The 24,673-nt window shown below is 43.9% G+C and overlaps 2 protein-coding genes across 3 annotated transcripts; both read right to left on the minus strand.

The window, feature by feature from the left end:
- Window positions 1-2,699: 2,699 nt before the first annotated feature.
- Window positions 2,700-7,002, minus strand: LOC106738388 (nascent polypeptide-associated complex subunit alpha, muscle-specific form). Its single transcript, XM_014593767.3, has 2 exons — window positions 6,929-7,002; window positions 2,700-5,505 (listed from the first exon to the last, which is right to left on the minus strand). Exon 2 carries the CDS (start codon window positions 5,343-5,345, stop codon window positions 3,981-3,983), a length of 1,365 nt encoding a protein of 454 aa, XP_014449253.1. The 5' UTR covers window positions 5,346-5,505; window positions 6,929-7,002; the 3' UTR covers window positions 2,700-3,980.
- A 5,246-nt stretch (window positions 7,003-12,248) lies between these two features.
- Window positions 12,249-15,811, minus strand: LOC102558823 (retinitis pigmentosa 1-like 1 protein). Of its 2 annotated transcripts, none has more exons than XM_014593758.3 (2): window positions 15,733-15,811; window positions 12,249-14,417 (listed from the first exon to the last, which is right to left on the minus strand). In XM_014593758.3, exon 2 carries the CDS (start codon window positions 14,391-14,393, stop codon window positions 12,969-12,971), a length of 1,425 nt encoding a protein of 474 aa, XP_014449244.2. In that variant the 5' UTR covers window positions 14,394-14,417; window positions 15,733-15,811; the 3' UTR covers window positions 12,249-12,968. The 2 variants fall into 2 exon arrangements, with proteins under 2 accessions (XP_014449244.2, XP_019342839.2); XM_019487294.2 differs by having other exon boundaries at window positions 15,669-15,747.
- Between the last annotated feature and the right edge of the window lie 8,862 nt (window positions 15,812-24,673).

The following is a 24,673-nucleotide window of genomic DNA, read 5'->3' on the forward strand; positions in this document are numbered from 1 at the left end:
TTATTCTAGCTTCTGAAATGCTGTACAGCTGAGCCTCTGCGTTGCAGATTAAAAGTTTCATTTTTTTCATGTGGGCTCATTTGGCATTCTGATTTAAATATTAAAAATAAAATAGAACTGAAATGCAAACTGGTACAACATTTGTTCATGTAAATTGATGATCATTTAACAATGCATGATGTAGATTGACAAACTAACAGCTGTACAGCAGACTGTGTGCAAGTAGGCTTGTAATTTAGGAATAATGCTTGCAAAACGATAGCCTGCGGTACTATGTTACATGAACCAGTTTAGGGTGAAAATTGATCCCTGTCACCTGTTTTCTTCTGTCTGCAAGTGACATTCATGTAATTATACATTTCAATGCTGTTATAGATTAGATTGATGTCTCCAGCTACAAATAATCACCATCATTGTGTCACAGAAGTCACAGTCACTGATCCACCATTAGTCTCTTTACTGTGAGGGAGGAGAAGCAAGCATCAAGCCCATCATCACAGGCACAAACCACACAGACAAACCTCCATTAAAGCATGAATGATCCTCAAATGCAAGGATGCAAAGACAAGTCCTTTTCAGACCCTAGACAGGACCAAGTAAACACTCTAATATTTCAGAAATAGGCTCCCCTATTGTATGATACCAAAACAGGTTCCAGATGCCACCCTTTCATTCTTTTCCCTGACCCTTTGCTATGAAAACAGGTAGGTTGGCTTCAGCTGTAATCTGGCTCTGATAGTTCTTGCTTTCTGCTGTCATCGAGGCCTAGACCGGTCCAGGAAGGAAAGGGCCTCTGCCCTTCTTTCAGCTCATTCTGTGATTACTCTTGTCAAGATTTTCCTGGTTTCTAGTTTTCTTGCAACAAAGCTTGTATGTACTCGCTGTTGGTTTTCTGCGTGATTGAAGAACAGAGGCAGCAGATGGTAAATATTGACCTTTAAAGATATTTGGCCATTAATTGAAGTTAATCCATGATTTAAATACAGATGGAGGCCAGCATAAATTGGCAGTGTTCAAAGTACCGATTCCTAGAACACAGCAGGCCTAGAGAATAATTACAGGTGCTCTGCAGAGATCTGTTTTGGCTGCACATCCTTTGCCTTTCCAGCTGTTTCTACAGGGGTCCTGAGGCTCCATACGAGGGGCAGCGCTTTACTAAAAAGAAGCCAGCCTCACTGTCTGTACTAATTCCCAGGACTATGTACTAAAAGATGAAGGACTCAAGATGCTCTCTAGATTAACTTTTCCAGCAGTCCTGTTAGGAATAAGTAAATACTTTCTTAAATCAGATTTTCAGCATAACATTTCTCAGGTGCTACAAGGATTTTGTACGATGGCAAACAGGAGGGTAGGTCATCTGTAGGACTTGGAGGGGCTTCCCTGAGATTTTTTTCATATTAAGTTTTGGCTCCCACTGTGACTATTTTTGTTGATTCAATTGGTTGATTATATACAGATACAGTCCATTCCTTGGTATAAGGAAACATGTTATTTATGGGCACTCTTTCTCTAGACATAACTGTACATGTTGGCTGCATTACATACAGTGGAGCACAGTCACTTCTTAAATAAATGTGAAGTTATCACAACTCCCATTTTCTAATTCGCCCCTGGCTGTTTCTTCCTACCAAGGCTTTATTATTACAGCAACATTTGATCGAGAACATTACAAGTTGGTGAGTGTGCCCCGAGAAAGAACTCACCTCTCTCTCCTTTCTGGGGCAGAATTACAGAGCCCTGGCTAGTAGGAGTAGACATTTCATTTACTCACGATCCTACATGAGCACTGCTGGAGCGTTAGGCACAAAAGTTCCACAGTTGAAATAATAAAGCAAGACGTTACAGTGGGGCAAGATACAGCCCGTCTCCCTTTAGCTCCATGATGCTATTTAGAAATTCAATATAGATTGGGTAACACCCCCCCTCATACCCCTTTTCAGATGGCTGGGGGATTCTCTTGTACTTGAATATTCACCAAATACTCTGTGTACAGAGGACAGTGTTGGGTACTTAGTGACTTGACTTCTTGTTGGCAATTTGCAGCAGAACGAGGCTCAACAGGTTATTTTTCCTCTCTTCCAGTCTGGAGGCAGAAAAAAAATAACTACTGGAAGACTTGGATAGCAGTTAATAGCCCAGTCACTCCTAAGAGCAGTTAGTTAGCCATACTGTTCTTAATTAAATGGGAATAAATGCAGCCGAGGCTACAACAGTTTTGCGTAAAGGTGGAAGCAACCCCAGACCTAGTTGTACTTGGATAGTTCCCCCCCGCATTTCAGTAGGCAAGCATTGCACCTGTTTTCCAGTTCTCTTCACCAGGAGAAGTTTTAAGAGGATTAAATGCCTGTTGGTTATACAGTGCAGGTGTAGTGTTGGCAATTTGACCGGTCTATATATTGCTTCTTATATAAAGTACACATTTAAAAAGGGCTTCTATTTGGAGTAGCAATGCTATATCCAAGACTGGATAAATTATATAATTTTTGGCATGAGAAAATTATATGGACAGGATTAGAATAGGTACCATCTGATGCAATGAAAGCAGATGTTATTCAGTGGCCTAGGATTTCACGCGATTTGGAAGCAATGCTTGTGCCCTTCCACCGGAGGATTTACTTATAGGACTCTATAATAGCCCTGTCAATAGATTTATCACTTGTACTCCAAGTTCACCTCCATTTTACTAGCAGGAAACAGGAACTCGCCAAACACTTTGATGTTAATAAAACAGCATTTTATTGAGAGTTACAAATGTTTAGCTGTGCCCATTTAAATCGATTCAAGGTGCAGCACAGATTCCCCCTGTACCAATATCCACAAAGCATTTTAACATAAATGGGTTTGGAGTGACTGTATACCCTAGCCATTTTGTACTGTTTAAGAGAAATTACATAATTAATACATCAAGTTTGTTCTGTCAGATACGACTACTTGCTCAATCCAGTGAAGTAAGACAGGGATATTGTTAAGTGCAAAGAGCTAAGCAAGTGCAGGGGGAAAAGGGAGGAAGAAGAAACAACTGCATTAAGATAAATGTGCCAAGAACTAGATAAACTTTTTTTTCAAAACATGGAGATGCAATTAGCTTGGCCTACAGAGAAAACCCAACTCCCAGAGCTCTAGTGCAGGAGGAGACAGAAAGCTTAATATTGTAAATATGTTTCCAGGGAGTACATCATTTAGTCAGAGAACCCACTTTGCTGGCAGGAAAGTAGGAAGCCTGCCCCAACCCCTTACTGGGGTCTTCATGCATTATATCCCATCCCTTCACAGGGCAGCCAGTTTTAGCTAAGAGTGCTGTTAATTCTCCGCTGGACTGGCTCTTGGAGCATATCTGTCAAATCAATAAATGCCTTTTACTCTGGCCCAGCATGAGCTGGATTAGCCAGCTCCATGGCCTTTGGGGAGGAGGGTGCTTGAAGCAGGTGAGGGGAGGGGGGGGTGATCTCAAGTTTGCTTGGCCTCAGTTCAAGAACAGCAGTATTTTCATCTTCAATTCTTAGTGTTTCAAGGGGCTGGAGGGGGAAGAAGGGGTCAGGACTCCTGTCCCAGGTGCTGTAGCTACTAGAGAAATTCGAGTGTAGATTTTTCTTGCCAATTTAGGTGCCAGTTGTAGGAGAGCTGCACTGCACAGAGCAAGCTGTAGATGCCCCCCTCCCTTGTCATCTGCCAGAAGAGAAGGGAACTAGTAACACACCCATCCAGACTCCAGGGCGATTTCCTTTCTGTTGAGTCTCAACAACACCGTTGTGTTGTCAGTACAGTAGGCCAGTCCTTTCAGGTCTTTAGTGAACTCATAAGCTGTTCTGACACGGCCGAAGCCATGCCAGCAGCTTGCACCGTCTGCAGAGCTGTCCGAGTTCCTTCACGTTCAATTTGTACAGTATAAATGCAGGCTCTGTGTAGCAGGCAGGGTTTGGAGTCTTGTTCAGCAGCTTCAGTCAAAGGAGGGGTCCATGAAAGTAGTGGGGATTCAGTCTTTACTGTGGCCTGAGTCTCGAGCCCCGGCTCACTATGTGCAAAATGCCAATCCTAACTGTTTCACGCATTCTCTGCAGTGCAGGCTCTGCCTCCCGGAGCTCTTCAGTGGGGCGTGCAGCTGGTGGGCGCACTGCAATTCCTTCCTTGGCCCCCCACGAGGTTTGGGCTGAGGATGTGCTGCGCTGTGCCAGAGGGAGGTTGTCAGCCCCCTTGCAAGTTGCTGCATCAGGCGTGTCCACAGATGCTTCTGAACTCTCTTCTGCAGCAGGCCGCGTTGCCTCTTCGCAGACTGGGATGGCTTCAGTTGCCTGGGCAGACTCCTGGCCGACTTGACGAGCAAGCAGGGCTTCAGTAGGACAGCACGGAGTCTCTTGCACAGCCTGCATAGCAGCGGGGGCTTCGGACTGGTTTGTGTCTTGGTCATTTTTCTCACTGGGCTGGGCTTCACTTTCCTGCACAGTCTGCAGATCAGGCTGGACATTAGCAGGGTGTTTCTGTGTCTCCTGCATCACCTGTGGAACAGCATCAGCCTGTGTTGCTGGCTTGTCTTCTGCCACGGTCTGTGCAGCCTGGCTCTCCCCTGTGGTTTGTGCAGTCAGGGCCCGAGTCTCTTGGCAAGCTGGTTCAGCCTCCTTAGTTGCTTCTGTGGCCTGCACAGTAGAGGGGATCTCAACAGTCCTTTGCATGTTATCATCCTGGAGAGCAGACTCTCCAGCAGGAGTCATCTCTACAGTACGCTCAACCTCAGCTTCTTGCTTGCTCTCCACAGCAGAAAGGGCCCCAGATTCTCCTATAGGCTCCATTGCAGGTTGCATCTCTGAGGGCACATGCACTTCGGCCTCTATAACGGTGTGTGCAGCAGGCTTTGCTTCAGGAGTTTCCTGCCTGACCTGCATCTCAGGCAGACTTCCCTCTGCGAGATGAGGGGCAGGGTGTTCTTTGCCACTCTCATCTAGACTCTCTCCTTGCTCTTGTGTCATTTGTGGAGCAGGCTGCCCATCTGGCATCATCTGTGCAGTGGCCTCAGTTTCTTGTGGCATCTCAACTGCTGGGGGTACCTCTGCCCCTTTCCTGTGCAGCTCAGTCGAGCAGGTTTCCGCTTTCTCTTCTGGCACTTGTGCAGCAGGCTCTGCGTCCAGTTTGGTCTTGCTTTTACCAGTGCCATGCTCTGTCTGTGCAGCAGGTGGGACCTTGATGGCTTGGGGAGCCTCTTCCATATCCTTGGGAGGAAAGTGGTTCTCTCCAGTCCATGTGGCAGCATCTTGCAAGGTCTGGGCAGGGAGCATCTGGTCAGCTTTGGTCTTCTGCATTTTGGATCTGAGAACAGTGCAGAACCCCTTCTTCTTGCTGAAGGTGCTCCCCATGGCCAGCACCTCCGGTTAGACACTTCCCTCACAAGAGCTTTACTCTTGAATTTTTTTGACCTTGGTACTAGTAGCTGGCAGGGTCTTTTAGGGAAGTGGGGACAGGCAAGGATCCCAGGCTGCACCCTGCGTCAGGAATAGCCGAACAAAAGCAGCCTACCTGCAAGATATGAAGAGATTCATTAGGGTTTAATGATGGGTAAAGACACAGCAGACACCAACTCTGAGCAATTGATTGGAAGGGCTGATTTGCCAATAAGGTGCTGCCACAGAGGCAAAGGACTGATATTTCCCAGATAATGTTACTGGATCTTGCTGAAGTGCCCGTACTCATATTTGCTTGAGGAAATGTAAGTTATGTTAGCTGCTTTTTAATGGGAGCTTGCAGGACAGGAATGAAAATACTAGAAACTGCCCCATAAAGTTATTGTGTCCCATGCTTCTTTTTTCTGGGAAGGTTATGCAGGAGCCAGGCGGTGGGGAGAGCGAAAGAAAGAAGAAACTCACACACCCTAGTATTTAGTTTCTGGACTCTAAAGCAAGAAGAGCAATAGCAGGATGGGATTTAAAGATATATTTAGGAGTGTTTTCAAACTAGCAGAGGTTACAGAAGCCGATAGGAGTGAGCTTTTTCTGTTCCTTCCAATCACCCCTGTTTAAAGGTTTCAGCTTTCCCCCTCCCCAATAAGTGTCTGTTCTCACATGCTGCAGGATTTAGGACATTAGAGGGAAAGAAAGCCTCAAAGTGAAGAGCTGTGACAGTTGGCAACACTGGGTCTTCATATTTTCAGCAATTCACAACTAATATAAGTGGTTTAAAGTAACACCTGACTAGCAAATCAGCTAACTCAGCCCTGAGAAAAGGGGATATAAATCTGGGTTTGGCTCATAACAAGAGGGTGTTAATAAATTCTGGAGTTAGAACTTGCTTTAAAAAAAAAAAAAAAAAAAAAAAAAAAAAAAAGAAGAGACAGAGCAGAATTTAACTCCCTTTCCTATAGCTGCATTGCCTCTGCAGAGGCTGAGAAGGAAGCTAGAAGCAAGCCATAAGTCAGTTAGGCTGTGGCTTGCCTTCCCCACCAGGATGCATCACTGCTCTGCTATTATGCAAGTGCCTTCTTCCATTTCAGGAGTTGCAGGAAAAGTTCTTAAGAGCACCTTCAAAGTTTAAGGGCCTTAAGCACTTTAAAGATACTTTGCTATACGCATTTGTTAGTCAGAACTTTGCAATGCAATGAAGGACTCTCTATAGAGAAGAGCATGTTAATAGAGGGCAGGAAGAGACACATATCTTTTAATTGGATATCAGCAACAGGTATATTATTTAACTACTTTATAGGCTACTAGAGTCTGCACATTTCCAAGAAGCAAAGGGACTCCCTCCTAGTACCTGACCCCATCTTATGAGAACAAGAGTAAGTTTTGTTCCAAGACATTTCTGCAGGTTGATTAAGTACACTGAAGATGATTGTATCTAGGACCAAAAAGAAACTTAAGGGGTAAAGTACACAATCAAATCAATGGAACTATCAACCTCACATCACAGAATTAATATACACATAGACAGATCATGCCACACTTACCAACTCTCCTCACTAGTTCTGCAATCTCCACTAACTACTCAACTGCTCCTGGGTCAGTCCGCTTTAAATAGGGCCAGGTAGTTACAGCAAACCCCTTCCTCCTAAATCCCTAAAGATTAGTTCCACCAAGTTACTGTGCTCTCCCACTAAGCTTCCTGGGGAAATAAGAAAGGAGCTTCAGTTTCCTTTGGGTTGCTTTTTGCAACAGTCTATGACTTTGGTTCAGTTGATAGAAGTTTTGTTTTGGTCATTTTGTAGTTGGCTTTACAATGAAAAATAAAGTTGAAATTGAATATGGTGCAATGCTTGTCTGTGCAAATTGGTGATCAGTTAGTAGTGTGTGGTGCACACCAGCAGAAAACCAGGCACACTGCAGCTACATGCAAGTAGTTAGTTATACAATTTAGGAATGATGTTATCAGAACTAGAGCTGTGGTATTATTTTATGGCAGGCATTTTGGGGTATCCAAACCCCTTTTATGCTGCCTTCCAGTGATTCAGTCTTGCAATTGGTGATTCTGCTGTGCTTGCTGATAGTTTTGAAAGCATCAGCCTCAGCTAATCACTCACTGCTACCCAGTGCAGAAGTCACTGTTGTTGTACCACCCTAGTTATGTGTACTGATTGGAAGCAAGCTGTAAATTGTGAACCAGCCTTGTACAAAACAAACACAAAACTTTATTAAATGTCAATGAATCCCAAAGGCAGAACAATAAAAACAAGTAATCAGGCCCTGCAATCAGAAATGGCTGTAAGTGGGGTCACAGGGATCAACCTTTCTGGAGTCCCAATTTTTTCCAAGTGGGTCTTAAATTTTGTGCTGCCAGAACTGGCCCAATTTTTTCCCCATATCACACCCTACAATGACCCTTTCCTATGAAAATAGGAAGGCAGGTCACAAGCCTGCAGGTCTCAAGTCTCCAGGTCATTCTAGGTCTATAATTTGCCTGTGTGCATTTCTTGCCTTTTTCTGAGATCCAGGATCTGCTGTGAACAAACAGGCCTCCCCATCCCTGAGTGTGCTGATTCTGTGCCCTCTCTTATGATAAAGATTTTTACTCATTTCCTTATGGCACTTTCACAAAGCTTTTTTGTGTACTGGCTGCTGGGTTTCAATGCCAGTGAAGAGTAGAGACAGCAGATGACTCATCCTGACTAGTCAATCTATTTCATAGTTAACAATTCTGCGAGCTGAATGTCTAAAGAACAGGAGGGGCAGTACAAAGACACTGGCACCAGCCAAATATTTCAGATTGGTCACTGGAAAACTGCAGGTCTGGGCAGTGCGTACTATTGAGCACACAGTTTGCAGGGTCCAGGTACATCCTTCTTCCTTTTGACCTTCCTCTTCATATGTGTGTGGTGCTTGTTGTAGAGCGGGGCTACAAGCCTGCAAAAGAAATTTCAAATAAAGGGGAAGCCAATTTAGCTGTCTTTGCTGATACCCAGGGCTAAATAATAAACAGAATGGGCGTGCAGCTGCTCTCCCAGGCCAAAGAAACTACTAGAGCATTTACTATTAACTACTTTACCAGGACTCTGAATGGCCAAACAGAGTTATCCAGGTGGCCTCAAGAGAGGGAGAGGTTTTTCTGAGACCCCCCCCCAACCTCCTTGTTCTTGGGGGACTCACTGCTTTTTGCATACCCTTGAAATTATCTGACTTATTCCCATCCACTGACAGCCCTTAACCATTAACCATTATTTGCAATGAAGGTTTTATTTGAACTCAAATATTTGCCTAAAAATCTTAATGTGTCTGGTGGAAGTGAGCTTTGGGCAATCCATCTGACTTCTTTGGCACAAAGGATAATAGGTGTGCAAGCAGTAGCACAAGGGAGTGGGCATTTCGCTTTTCCATAGTGCAGCCTCACTGTGATGAGTGATGAGTGTCAATGAGAGACAAAATGTTTCCGTTGTTTAAGTAGTCTGTGGAATTAGAGCAGGCATGAATATAGCCCCCTTCCAACTTCTCTCTCTTGTCTTCCTCTCTCTCATCTTATATCATCTTGAGATCCAGAGATTTCCTAATGACCTAATAGGTCCAAATCACATCCCTTTCATCTGCCACACTGGAGGCTTTGTGCATAGAGTGGCTCAAAAGATGTCAAATGCCTCAGGACTCCCATGGGGCACTGTTAAAGCCCCACAAACCCTCTGGAGGAAAACAAGGCAGAGGTACCTCAAAATCCAACTTCCAAGTGGCACTGGGGAAGCTCAGACAGACATGGGAGTTAAATGCTGTACTTTGACAAAGCATACATTTTCCATTTCCACAAGTTCCAGTTTAAGATTTTTTCAAGTTTTTTTTTTCTGTGAAACGTTGATGTTTGGGTCTTTCACTCCAATTCAGGAAGAAGCAAATGCCCAAGTATCTAAATGTTGCATGTGATAAAAAATCCATTTTCCCATCATCATTAGTCCCACAGAGGGTGAGATTGAGCTGCTTCATTAAAACTTTCCCACCCTGAAATGTGCTATGGTATGACACAGGGTCACAACTCATATACAGCAATTATTGTATCTGTTTGGCTGGGATGCTAATCCTGGTCCTGGTAATAGAAGACGCCAGAAATGTAATTGGTGTTTGTAATATAAACCAAAACCCAATCAATCAGTGGAACAGAGGGACATGATGAAACCTGTTCATCCGGGCTAGGGACAGAAGTTACACACAAACTAGTTTAAGTGATCAGAAACTGCTTTAAACTTGTAACACAATAAAAGTTCAGTGCGCACAAACTTCTGTCCCAGAGTCTTTCCTGGGTTAGGTTAAATGAAAGGCCCACAGCATTTTGCAGCCCTGAGCTGTACTGTGCAGTCTGTTCCAGAGAGCAAGGCTGGCCCTGCCCCTCTTCTCCCTAGTTGGAGCAGTGAGGGCTGGCTGCCCCCTCCCCAGGCAAACTCCTACTGGGGGCTGGGGCCAGGGAAGGAGGTTAAACTTCCCTTCCCTTGAGCATGGAGCTGCCCTACCCTGCTTGCTTAGTGCTGGCTATAACTGTGGACTACAAATCCCAGAGGCACCTGGAAGCAGGAAGAAGAAGTGATGAGTAACCCTGCAGAGTCCTGCTGCTGTGATTTTGGACTGCAAATCCCAGAGACCCTTGGGGCAGCAGAAAGAGGAGGTGAACACACAGCCCATGTTGGCTACATGCCCAAGAAACTTGCTTTAGTGCCCCCTGGCTTCTGGCCTGAGCCACAGCTGGCATGTGGCTGCATTTCCTGACTCACAAGTGAATGTTTGTTCATTTGCTTATGAGTCCAATCTTAGACTAACCTGCAAAGACTGAATCCAGTCAGCCTCAGGCTTTTTGACTATCTGTATTTAGCCCTGTTATCTTGCATAGAGACAAAGTAGGACCAGCAACATTTAGTTTGCAGGGGCCATGGTTCAGGATACCTCAGGCTAGTATAAAAAGAATAGGATGATCATTCCCAAGTGCAGATAGGAAACTTGGGTGGTCAAGCCATCTACCACTTCCTCTTTGGACTAATTGTATCTGTTGGTTTCTTTGGCAGAACTAAGGCCTGCATCTCTATGCTGGGAACAGGGAACACTTGTTTGTTCTCATGGTCTTTCTGCTTGATAGTCCTGAATACATTATTTTTTCAAGTAAATAAGAAATGGAAAGAAGAAAATAGGGTTTCAGTTTGCAGAAATGTGAGTAGGCTGCTTTGTTTTATCCTTCATTTCTGCATGCTATGAACTTTTGAGGTTCGTCTATTCGTAAAGGGTGCGGATGAAATAAAGGTCTTAACTGCCCCAAATACAGTTTGGGCTCTTCAGTTATTTTGAAGGATTAAGAGACTGTAACACTAAGAACCTCTTTAAAGTGGTATAATCAGGTTATCCCACCAAGAGAAGAGTGAAGGAAGCAAGCAGGGTCCTCAAAAGGGGCCTGAAGTGCATCTACAGCTGTAACTGGAAAAACTAGTTGGAACAGAAGTATGGCTACTGTTAGTCTCGGACCCCTTCCCCCTCAAAATAGTCATCTCCATAGCTCTAGTAGGTTACTGGGTGTATCTATACCTGTTGGCAACAATTAGCAGACTATTCAAGGCATCCAGTTTGCAAAACTTAAACTCAAGCTGAGGCAGTCTCACTGAAAGATAAATGAGAAGCTTGTTTAATTGGAGCTCCTTGCCCATTGGCTTGAAGATACAGTCAGATCACTTGCCTAGTTACTTCAGTGCTGCAGGACTCCCTCTTGTTTTATGCTACTTAATTAGGGTTTGGGGAGTGAAGCTTATTTGACATGGGCACGTCCTTACAAGTAGCTGCACCAAAACAGAATAGTCCTGCCACTGCCTCATGGACAGACCACGATCCAGGCTATTCGTTTATCAGAAACAGACTCTTGAGCACAGTTATTAAGGCAGGTATGGCTGAAGAAGTCAACTTTATGCTGTGCAGCTACATTTATTCAGAAACTTCTCTGCTTGCTTCGGTGACAGGGAGAGTCCTCACTTTCCACCTCTGTACAATCAGCCCAGCAGAAGTGGCAGAGGACTTGCTTACTAGCTCAGTAACGAACAACTTTAAGTAACTACCAATTACAGGAATAAATTGCCTCTCACTCAAGCTAGTTTGCCACTAGCAAGATACATATAATCAAGTAGAACTTGTTTTTGCAAGCCCTGTTAACAGAGTAGGTGTCTGACTACGTAGACAGATGCGGGGCTGTGTTTTTCAGATTATCCACTCTATTAACATTACCATCTCAGAAGTCTTGAAAAGGTTTATGCATTTCCACTTATTAGCCAATCAGGCTAAATTCATGCAACAGCACCAGCACACCATGGCATCTCTCACCTTAGAATGCTTCACGTCTCCAGCTCTTGTAATATTAATTCAGCAGATTAATATTTTAAATGCATGCTCAGTTACTAGCACCCTGCAAATCCATCACCTTCACCACTGTACCTTGCCATGATCCCTCAAACTTTCACTTTCTTGCCTTCCCCTCAGGACCCCAAGTTGCACCAACTTGCTATCCTTGCAGAGTGATCCCTATTTTCATGCCACCTAGATGGCACAATGGAGACAATATTCTGTTTTTAACCTATGAGTGTTTCTGCATCTCATGGCCACTTCAGGACGTATCTACTGCATTCATTCTTCCAGAGCCCCGTTTGATTTCTAGTGCCCCATGTGCAAAGGAAGAGAGATTGGTTAATTTTTATGGCTCTTCAGCTTGTTAGAATAAGCTTTCCATGATTCCTGTGCCTTTCAATTAAATAGGCAGCTATTCTGCAGAAGCTTTATTGCACTTCTCTCTTTAAGCCATCATTAAGTAGGAACTTGCAGAGACACCCTCACTTGCAATGATCATAAAATTGTTTATTAACCATTACAAACATTAAAAAAAAGTCAGTTGAGAATTCAGGCTGCAATACACTAACCCATATTCCAGCAGAGATGTACAATAGAAATATAAAGACAACATTAAACTTTTGCACCATTAAAAAGAGATACATACAATGGATGCACTGAAATTCAATATCTGTAAACTAGAGGAGCACATGCGAGTACATCTGCCCAACACTGAAAACATGGCCACGCACACAGTGATCAGTAGCTACGCTCGAGTTACCTAGAGATTTTTAACAAGACATTTGTCTGCTCAAGCAGCAGGAAGAGAAACTGATTAGCACTGTAAAAAAAAAAATCTAACAGCATTGGGTTAAGGGAAAATTCATTCATTATACTGAACAAGTCTCAAACTTGGTTTCATTTGGTTGTGCGTCTTGCAAGAAACTACTATTCCCCATTCCATGAGAGGGATGAGAACATGCTACGCATACATTTATGAGTACTACACAAGTCACCCCCATCTTTGAATATACTGGTTAGGAGGAAGATACATCATGCATTCTTATAAGTCACTATCTCATGGCAGAATTGGGACACCAGACTGAACTACAGCTACAAACAATTCACTGTACATGTATACTCTGACACTAGGGGTCCAGTAAATCTGATGGACTTGTAAACAAACCCAAATGAGTCCACATACTTTCCATGAATAGAGAGTCAGCATTATTTAGCTGGGCAGGGTGTTCCAGAAGCAGGTGCAGGTTTAATGCTATAAGGTCTGCAATCCAAAACTGGAGCCATTTCCCCCCGACGCTTGAGGGTCTTTTCTGCCTCTCCTTCCCCTTGGTTCTCAAATGCTTGAGGCACTAAGGTTTCCAGATGTGCAGAGTTTATTTCCCCTCTTCTAGACAGGCAAGTAGTAGCAGTAGAAGGCAAGACCTCTTCTGGAAGATGGACTGGTTGGTCCATATCCTGCTGTTGCTGCTCTGGATTAGCAGCTGCAGGTGCCTGGCCTTCATCAGAAGCATCCAAGGACCCCTCTCTTGCCTCAGCTCCTGCTGGGACAGCCAGGACTCCGTCATCTGCTCTGCTCTCCTGACATTCAGCCTTTATTTCCATTGGCTCTGCAGCATGCTGCTGTTTGGCCTTTTGTGCAAGCTGTTCACCACTTTGGGTCTCTTGCCTGGCTAGATCATTTAGTTTGTTCACAGGTTCTAGTGCATTCATGCTGGGGGCGACATTTACTGGGGAGACCTCATTAGAGAGCTGCAGAGTGAACTGTGTTTCAGTGATGCTCTTGGGGGTCACTTCCATGGCCTGTGAAACAGATGTTGCCTCTGTAGGCTCTTGCGCCACTTGTAGAACAGATTGCGATCTGGTCTTCTCTATGGTCTGGGCAAACCAGTTATTTACAGGGGGTTGAAGAGTCACCACAGCAGCCTCAGACCCACCTGTTCCTTGCACAGGAGTCACTGCAGCATACTTCTCACTCTGGTCTTCAGCCAAGGGAGGCTTGTTCTTCCCCAAAGCTATTTCTGCATCAGGTGGTGCCTCAAGGCCCTGTGCAGCTGCAGGCTGTTCTGTGGCCCGTGCAGAGTTTTGGGGCTTGTTCTCTCGGGGAAGCTGAAGTTGCTCAGCACCAACCAAGGGTGGTGCATCAGGCACTCTGCTCTCTGCTACAGCCTTGACAGCTTGAGTAACGCCTGAAGCAGGCCAGGCCTCAGCACCCTGCAAGGCCTCTTTGGCTTGTGGAGTAGCTTCTGCCTCTCCCATCTCTTGCTTGGGTTCTGTTTCAGGTGCAGCTTTGGTCTCTACAGCAGCAAGCAGGGCCTCCATAAGTCCTTCTGTGGCCTCTGCAATTATCCCTTGTTCAGCATCTTCAGCTGGCTGAGCCTCTCCAGCCTCTTCTACAGTCTCAACAGGTAGCAGTTTGTCTGGTGGTGTTGGCTGGGCCTCACTAGCATGTTGCTCAGATGCTTCCTTAGTCTTTGCAGGAGGCTGGTGGTCCATCCATGCAGGGCCTTCCTCAGAGGCCTGTATAATAGGCTGAGTCTCACTTGTCTCATTGATTGCTTCTTCAGCCTTCTGTTTCTTGTACTTCCCACAAGTCATACAACAGCTGGCCTTCTTGCTGAATTCACTCCCCATGTTAACAGTCTGCAGCAGCAGCACCTGAAAAAACAGAATGAGTGTCCATATCATTTCATCATAGCAAGCAAGCCACTGGCATGCAACAATACCCACTAGCTCCTTCACATCGTTTGTGAGAGTATGTGGGCATTGTTGGGAATCACTGTGGTAGGGGGGCTAACATTCAGGGTCACAGCTCTGCCACGGTGAGTATTATATAAAAATCAGCATAATTCCTAGTTTGTAGGCACTACAGCAGGACTCCAGCTTACTACCCTTGCAACCACTGGGAGGTATGCTCAGGATGGATTTCATGGCAGAAATGCTGCCTTATGCAGCAGTCACTTTTGCGAGTCAAAACTCAAAGCAATAGTACCACGACAAGTTAACAAGTTAGCACATGTCCATCTTTACTCCCAGCAATGCAGTCACCTTGTTAGATTTATGAACCAGAGGTGACAACCAGACTAAGCCTACTGTCATCTTAGGGAGCAAGATCAAAGACCTTTTGTTAATACATTTCTGAACTCGGGGCATTAATGATTAGAGCAGCAAGTTTCTCCCTCCTTTAAAAGTGTGGGGGGGGGGGGGAGCATTATTTTATCAGAGCAGTCAGCATTGTGCACAAAGAGAGACTTATTTACACATGTAAAGCCATTAAGGCTTAAGTCTTCTTCTAGCTTATTGAAGTATAGCTATTAAATACCCAGCTACAGGGATACATTCTGCCTTGATATAGCTTGGGGCAAGTCAATTGTGGATGACAGGGTTGTACAAATAGAGTTGTTGAAAAGACTGCGCCTGAAGTTTAGCAGCTTTAGCAATCTACTCAATGCCTCCACCAAAACACAGGGTCACAGTTCCAGATGACCTCAAGTTACTTAAAGCTCCAGTCTCATTCCAAGTCCTGATTCACAAGTTCTGGAATTATTACCCTAATTTTTAGTGTTGTCAGCCACCACAAGAGAGCTTTCAGAGAAGACACCACCAGTCTTAAAATTTAAAGCATTGCAGGTGCATAAGAGAGCAACAGCTATAGACTTTGGCATAGGAGCACAAGAGACTCAAGAATCAGAAGCTACATATGATGAACCTAGCAAGCTTTGTTATTTTGAAAGTTTCTTGTGGGATTTTTTAAGTCCCTCGGTTTAAGCAAGTGGGGATAGTGACACTGCAATCATTAAGAAAAGGATTAAGTAGAACAGGGCATGTAGTTATTCAGCCTCTTCATACATGGATTTCAGGTGTATACACTTTTATTATTAAAGACCAGTTAACTCCACTTTAACTTACCCCACTGAAGTTAGGGATCTGAGAAAACACCACAACTCTTAGGATAAAATAGCTGTCGACTTACCAGATTCCTATGAAGCAACTTCCAAAAAATTAACAAAACCTCCTATCAAGCTCTCTTAGCTTAGGCTGGTTTAAATAGGATTGAAGAGTCACACAAAACCCATTCCCCCAGCTTCCTGAATATTAGTTCCTACAGAGAGATGTTCCCTTTCACTATGCTTCCCTTTTGGAAAACAAACGTTGTAGCTATACCCCTCATGTTTGGGCCATGTATTTTATGGTCATTTTATATGTTGCTTTAAAAGATTAAAATAAAATAAAATGGAACATGGGTTTTATTCAAACTGGCAGTCACTAGCAATACACCTTGTCAATGGTTGCTGTATGCAGGCTAACATACACACCCAAATCTAAAGCAACAGTTATAAAGAAACAAACATGGTCTTATCCTTTGCCAATCGGTGTACAGTGGTAATCATCAACCCTGGCTTTACTACCATCTGCATGGAAGGAAGGCCACCCTTGAAGAGTTAATGGTTTCACTGTGGTTGCATATTGAAAGGAGATTTTTTGTGTACTTAAGTGGGGGGCACATGTACATATTTGGAAAGTGGACTCCTTTTCAAGCAACAGCTGATCTCCAAAGTCAGAAGGAGAGTGGCAGATCTCGCTTAGGCTCAGCCCCAGCAGCTGATTCAGGAGCACTATTTCGGACGGTTGGTCTGGCCAGCTGCATTTTGATGAGTTCCCAGGCTAGGTACAGACATTCAAAAAGCCCAAGGTGGAATCAGTCTAAGTTACGCAGTGTTTTGTGAGCGATATAGTTTAGATCAGTAGTGAACAGAGCACACATTCGCCCTTTAGTGGAAGGAACAAATCTTAGACAGGACTCCACCATGTCTGTGTGCACCAAACTTCTGTTCTGTTTCAGGTATAGACTGGTTTTGTGTGTCAGCTTCTGTTCTGTTATGGGTATAAACCAGTTTCTGATCACTTATACTGGTAAAAGTGTACTGTACCTGGCTGCAAAGTTCAGTGGCCTCTACCACCCCTCATCCTAGAATTATACAAACTGACTTGAGGCCTTGCATTTCCACCCCCATCTGCTGGAAATCAGACCTCAGATTTGAGACTAAGCATTTTCAGTCAGCTCAGACAGACTTAGGTTTTTATCTGCTCCCTGTCTGTTTGGGCTCTGGCCTGCCAAGAAAAAGAATCAACCAGCTTCCTCGTTGCTGTTATCTGTGATGTTTCCAGAGAGCTCACCTAAAACACATGCTCACCCTAAATGGAGAGAGGTCGCTCAGCAAATTCTTTTATATAACTCTTTTACAAATGCTTTTGTGTGTTTGCTCGAGGGTTTCAGCCTTAGTGAAGAATGTGAACAGCAGATGACTGAGAGTGACCGCTAAATGCTGCAATGAAAATCTGAATTGGCCATTTTCAGTTGTCTGTGCCCCCTTCTCTTGCTATTGCACAGAAAAAGCCTTTCATTTTTACACATATACTTGATTGTGGGACTTCACTCACTTCAACTCACTTAGGATGGAGGAAAAAATGGCCTTTCTTTCCTCAAGCATTGTGACCACACCTGTGCAAGGAGACATTAGTGTTGTTCTCCAAGGAATGGAGCGATCAGGGTCAGACCAGGGCATAAGTCAGTACTGCTACATTCCTTTGTGTTACCGGGTACGTTTACACGGGCACTTTTTCTAATGTGCCTTAAATTTAGTACCTCCATTGTACTAAAGAAATGGGCATTATGCCGCCTTAATGTGCAGTAATGAATGTGCACAGTTTTAAAGTGATGCTTAATGTGCAGTAGCCTATTTTACTGTGCATGAGCATAATTGCACTTTTTATGTGATGCTTTAATGTGCAGTAAAATAGGCTACCATGCATTAAAGTGTACGTGTAAACGTACCCAGCGTGTTCACGTCAAGATAAATAGCTATATTCCATTCGCACCAATCTCTCTGTAAACCAAGTAATGATTTGTTTACAAGAACTACATAATGACTACTTTACATGTACAAGAATAGGGTCATGCCACAGAGCTGGGGGTAGATACAGCTCTTTCTGAAGCTCTGTATACTTGGAGAACACTAAATATGTGAAAAGATCATCTCAAGTGTGTTCCCATGCTCTCTCTGCTGAGCCTTTCTTATTGAGCACCTTCCTTATCATTTATACAAGGCTGTCCCATGTAAGATAAACTGGCTGGAGTGGAAACCCTAGACATGATGCTGACTGGCTTTATAAGGACACTGGATGAGTGACTTGCTTATATTCCTACTTCGTGCTGCATCTCAGGTACCAAAGTCAGGCTATAATGGAATAGGAGTAATGTTTGGGGTAATCTTGTTGTTCTGCACATTCTCTAAGCCAGCAGTTCTCAGTCTGGGTGCTATGGCACTCTACAGATCCTTTTAAAGGTGATGTGGGATGCTGCACAATATTAGTACTGTTAAGTGTGCAAACACCTACACACGATCCACAAGAGAAACCCAGAGATTTCAACTAGAAATCCATAGGGCTAAAAACATTCTGACCTACCGCGGTTTTCTATGTTCCTTGTAGTAGGAGAACTGCTCTATTAGAATCATGCAATCGTAGAAAGTTTGGGTTGGAAGGGACCTCAGGAGGTCACATCTAGTTCAACTCCCTGCTTAAGGCAGCATCATTCCCAACTAGATCATCCCAGTCAAAGCTTAGTCTAGCTGGGTCTTAAAAAACTCCAAGGATGGGGCTTCCACCACCTCTCGGGGTAACCTGTTCCAGTGTTTTACTATCCTCCTAGTGAGAAAATTCTTCCCAATGTCTCACCTAATCTTCCCTTGCTGCAACTAGAGCCCATTGCTCCTTGTTCTGTCATCTGCCACCACTGAGAACAGTCCAGCTCCATCCTCTTTTGAACCCCCTTTCAAGTAGTTGAAGGCTGCTATTGAATTCGCTCTCAGTCTCCTCTTCTCTGTACTAAATAAGCTCAGTTCCCTCAGTCTTTCCTCTTAAGTCATGTCCTCCAGCCCCCTCACCATTTTTGTTGCCCTCTGCTGCACTCTGTCCAATTTGTTCACATCCTTTCTGTAGCGGGGGGCCCAAAACTGGACATAGGACTCCAGATGTGGCCTCACCAGTGCTGAATAAAGGGGAATAATCATTTCTCTTGACCTGCTGGCTACACTCCTACTGATGCAGCCCAGGATGCCATTAGCCTTCCTTGCTACGAGGACACACTGCTGGCTCATATTCCGTTTATTGTCCACTGTAACCCCCAGATCCTTTCCGGCAGAGCTGCTGCCCAGCCAGTCAGTCCCCAGCCTGTGCTGTTATATGGGATTTCTCCATCCTAAGTGCAGAACTTTGCACTGGTCTTTGCTGAACCTCATGAGAACCCTTTTGACCCAATCCTCCAATTTGTCTAGGTCATGCTGAATCCTAGCCCTACCCTCCAGTGCATCTACTACTCCCAGCTTGGTGTCATGTGCAAACTTGCTGAGGGTGCACTCTATGCCATCGTCCAGGTTGTTGATGAAGACACTGAACAAAACCGGCCCCTGGTATCAAGGGACACTCCACTTGATACCGGCTGCCAAGTAGACATTGAGCCATCGATTACTACCCTCTGAGCTCGATGTTCCAGCCTAGTTTTCTATCCACCTTACAGTCCTTTCACCCAGCCTGTACTTCCTTAGCTTGCCTGTGAAAATGTTGTGGGAGATCATATCAAAAGCCTTGCTTAAATCAAGGTACACCACATCCACCAGTCTCCCTGCATCCACAGAGCCAGTCACCTCATCACAGAAGGCAATGAGGTTGGCAAGGCATGACTTGCTCTTTTTCTGTAGTCAAGAAATGAGTGAAAGCTTTGAGATGGCATTTTCTGTGGGGTGTTTTGAGTCTAACAAGGGGTGTCTTGAGTCAAAAAGGTTTAGAGCACCACTGCTTTAAACATAATAGCAGTTGTGGGTGAGGTCCTTAGTGAATTCAGTAAGTCCCAGAAAATCAAGGTCTCTGCCTAGTTAAAAGTAGACTTCTTCCACACATTTGGGGGAACAGTGATGCCCTTTTTTAAAAGCAGAGTCGATAGACATGCAGCTAATCCTAAAGTTCTACCTTTTCTCTTTAGCAGACTCCCCTGATTTATAGTTTCTCTGGGATTTCAGCAGGGTCAAATCAGGCTCTCTTGCAAGCTAAAGCACTGTTACATGAGACACATAGGTATGAGTGGTAACTCTCATTTGTCCCACACAATATTTACAAGCTTTACTATAAGCTAAGTCTGTTTAACCAAGTAAATGCAAAGGAGTAATTTAACTTGTGAACCCTTGAAGTTTGCAGTGAGGGGACCCAGTGTTGAAAGCAGTGTAGAATTGAACAACAGTTGTTAAACATCTCAGAGTGTGTTACAGCTTATAAGTAGTAAACTTCTACATTCTAGAGACACCAAAAGGCCCCATTGGGAGTAGGATCTATTGTCCGTGATGATATAGGCAGGAGAGTGGTCAATAAGAGTAGGATAAGACAGTACAAATTAACAGGGAGGATGATGCACTTAAATAGAAGCAAGGCAGCATAATGCAAGGACTCGGTTGTAACTAGAGCCAAGAAACAGCTGAAAAAAAATTGAAAAAAAATCTGCGCTTCTAAGTGCCATTAGACCACAAACAGTAACATACAAAGGACTTCCCCCCTTTTTAATACTTTTCAGTTTGGTGCATAGCAGGCAATGCTAAACCAGTCAGATTTACAGGGGAAGTAGATTTATGTCAGTACAGGCCTCTACACGGGGAGTTAGACTGGACACTTGACTGCCCCATGGTAACAGGAGTCCAAGCAGGAGCGTTTATTCTTAAATCATCTGGGCAGTAAGCTATATGGACCCCTTCTACACATACAAACATGCACACACACAATATTTATTGACAGTTAAATTGCAATGTGTCACATTAGGAAGCCAAGACACAAAGTACAGTGTCATGCCCCACAACTCTACACCTTATGGAGGGGATCCAGTGGTATCTTTTTGAAGTCACATAGTTTCACTTCATGTGTTGCACATTTTTATTCTGCTTCAGTCGTGAACTGTTGAAATGCAACAACCCTGGCTTCAATTTCCATGAACAGGCCAGTTGACAGGGTGGCAGGTGATACAGTCTGCAGTATACTATCATGGGAATGCTTAATGTCAAAGTTACTTTGGGCACTCCTGGCTGCTAGTTTGGAAACTGGCACCATGAGCTTGCTGGTGAATAACCGCTATTAGCTAAAGCTCTTCCTCCTCCTCTTCCTTTCATTAGTTTAGTTTAGACTTTATAAAGATGTAAAAAACACAAAATGGTCTAACTCCGTGAGTTAATAGGGAAAAAACTGTGGCTGGAGTTGAAAGATATGCAAACTCTGTTTCAGCAATAAGTCATGATTCTAGCACTGAACCAGCACTGGGAATATCTTGTATAAGGACCCAGACTTCATTAGGTCAGCTAAACTAGATAATACAACCCTTACTTAGTGCTGGTTTAACAGACTCCAGAAGCATTTCCTTGCCCCAGCAGTAGTGTAAGATGGAAGGAGGTGGGAATCATTCAGCTGACTAATTACAAGAGCGCCAGCACAGCAAATAGGACTTCCAAACATCCATCACATATTCTAGTCCTTGAGTGCAAGGATAAATATTTGTTCTTTCATTGACTCATAGCCATTTTATAGATCCAGGCTTTTCAAAGCTTCGTCATACATCATTACTTAAGTTATGAACCCAGTTCAATAAAAACTTGTCAAATATGATGTAACTTCAGACAGCCTGTAACCAGCTTCTGTGCTATAATGCTCTGCCATTATATAGACAGCTCAGACCTAGGGTTGCCAACTCTGAATCTATTCTGGGAGGTTCCTGGAACGCCAGCGTGCCCGGGACGCACCGTGCAAACGTGCCCACATGCTTGCATATATCCGTTACAAGTTACGGTGCATAGACTTTACACCAGGAAGGCAAATGCACCTTACTATTACGTTTTAAAAACCCAAGGGAATACTGTATAAATTGGATTCAACGTTTAATATTTATTTTAATGAATGCCCTATCATTCATCTCCCAGGTGACTCTCAGCAGTCTCTTGGAGACTTATATCTAACTCCTGGAGATGCCAGGGCAATCCTGGAGGACTGGCAACCCTACTCAGACCCTCTGGTTAGCCTATTTGCCACTTCCTTCTTTTTGGCATAAACAGTTGTTAAAATATAAAAACAAAACAAACATTTCTTCTTCCTTTTAACTGTACCCAGACTATTTACTTATATGTACAAATTTACTGAATACCGCAACAGCATAAGAAATAAAAATGTATTGTAGAAGAGTTTTCTTGTGTGTTAACAAACTCACTCCACTATTAGCTTTAAATCATGCATTTCATAAGCTTTTCCCTTTCAAGAAGACTAACCTTATATAGAGGCATGTAGCCACGCATAAATACTTCCCCAGATTTACCCAGGTATTAGTGCCATCAAGTCATTGTTCCATTTCTCCATTTTTCTCTGTTATATCATTTAAAGAACCAAGATGTGTTCCACTTAGTGACCTTATAAATACGTGGTTGAATCATTTATATGCAGTCTCCAGATGTTCTCTCTCCTAGTTATTATGTTTTGCTTTGAAAAGTTTGAGCAGATACTAAAAATCCATGGGCCAAACATATGTAGAAAAGTGACTTCTTCTGTATTCTTTGCTGGCTCACGCGTTATGTTCCCACCACACACACTGCACAGCATTGTACATGTCTGTGCAAATATTGACCTGATTTTAGATGTGCTGAGCTCTTAAAACTCCCACTGAAGTAAAAGAGCGCAGATGCTTAGCAGCGCTAAAATCATAAAGCTCCTAGTGTACAGTCAAACTGTTGCACAGAACAATGTATACATAACCTTCTGCTCAGGGGGGTTACAGATGCCTTTCTGTCCTCGAGACACAGAGGGTGCAAGTATTAGAGACCTTGACTAGACAGTCTGCTCTGTTTAGCTCAGGCTACAGAGACCCCTGTTTTTTAGCCCGACACATCCCTGGGGCAGTGACTGCTGTTGCTAAGATGTTAGCTGCCACGTGGCGGAGACTCATCTAGTCCGTGGGCTGCACAAAGACCGGGATAAGCTTCCTCTGTTCAGAAGCGGTATGCAGTCAGGTGGTCAGCGTGTGTTATGTGTTCCTCCTCCCTGGGTCTGATCCTCAGAGGAGGTATACACATTGCAGCTGTCAATTAGAAAGATGGGCTGCTTTGTTGCATTTGGAGGGACTCAGGCTTCAGATGCCTGAGGTCCTCAGGATCATTCTCTGGTGTCAGACAAGTTGGTCACCATCAGACATTCAGGTGCATCTGACGGGCCATAACTAAGAGTATAGATCTTACCCGGGATCTAGCAGCCGAGCGTGGTAGCAGGTTGCCTTCCTGCTTTCTGTAACCAACTCAGGTTTGTGCAGTTAGGGGTTTGACTCTGGGTTCACGTTGCTGGGATGTCCTGATCTCAAGTGACTGCCCCTCCAAACCGTCACTCACAAGGCTCACTTTTGTTGCCATAATTGCACAGATCACTGGTTGGCTATGAGGCATAGGCAGGTAAAAAGTTGCCCAGAGAGAAATCTTTAGTAGCTGGGCTAAATATAGTGTTGTGAGACATCACCAAATTTGCCTTCTGCAGGGCCAAGTAAATTGGAGTAGTCATGTGACCTACATATTGTTGTACTAGAAGAGACCAATGATATATCAAATCTGATATCCTGTCTCTGGCAATGGGGAAAGTATGAATGCACAATTTTGCAATAATCTGTGAATGAAGGATTCTTTTTTCCTAACATCAGGCAGATAAAGCCCAATGCTTTCAAACTCAGTTCAGTGGCTTCCAGCTCAGCTGTAGGTACTCACAACCTTTAATGGATGCAAACAGTACCTTAAATGTAATGACTGGCTTAGGCATTGAAGTAGGAGGTTTAATAACCCTTAAAAATAAATGCTTTGCTGAATTAGTGCATATGCAAATGGTTCTCTTAATTTTGATAAATATTTCATTCCCTTCCTGAACTGCAGCAAGTTCTTTGTCTCAATATCATGCTGGAGGAATGAGTTCTATAGATTAATTACATATTATGTAAAAAAAATAATCTATGCTATTAGCTGGAAATTTGCTTCACTACGCTTCAACTTCATTAAGTACTACTCGCTTTCCTGTTATAATGAGGGAGAGCTGCAGCTCCTGTATTTTTTCTATGCCATGTTTTATGCATTCTTTCTTTGCCTGTCATCTCTGAAGTAAATAGCTTTATTGGGCCTGATTCTCATTAATGCTAATGTGAGCAAATAACAGTTCTTTCTAAGTGGATGTAATCTCATCACCCAGAACCAAGCTAAAAGCAGGGGGAGGGGGGCAAACCGGCCTATGCTTCAAACTTGCCTTGTACCAAAGGTCCTACTTATTCCATAGGTTTCTCGCAGATGAGATGAGACACCACCAGATACAAAAAAAACAACACAAAGCAAGCAACCCCCACCTCTTCCACAGTGCTTTTATATAACATTAGACTTCAGGTTGACAGAAGCCAGAAGATACCTTGCTCCCCTTTATAAAATGCTTGTTAGAGCAATAAGAAATAATGGAGATTGTTACCAGGGAATAGGCTTATCAATTTTCAACAAGCTTGAGTGTGGTGACCATCCTTATGTCCAGACTGCACAGGATGGTGCCACATGAAGCAAGGCGAGATCTGCTAGAAACAGCACAACCACACTGATTGCAGCGCTCTACCTGTTGAAAAATGGGATGTAATACATGGAAGAGAGGGGAGCAGACTCAGTGACTGGAAGACGCAGGAGAGAGAAGACAAAAATATGCATTAGAGATGAGAGCTGGATTTTTGGTTGTAGCCATGTTGGTCTAAGGCCATAGGCAGGCAAAAGAGCATTGAATGAAGAGGAACAGATTAGACCCCCTTGAAGACTTCCCTACCTCAATCTTAC

The sequence above is a fragment of the Alligator mississippiensis genome, chromosome 16 (genome assembly GCF_030867095.1).
Source record: "Alligator mississippiensis isolate rAllMis1 chromosome 16, rAllMis1, whole genome shotgun sequence".
Taxonomy (NCBI): Eukaryota; Metazoa; Chordata; order Crocodylia; family Alligatoridae; genus Alligator; species Alligator mississippiensis.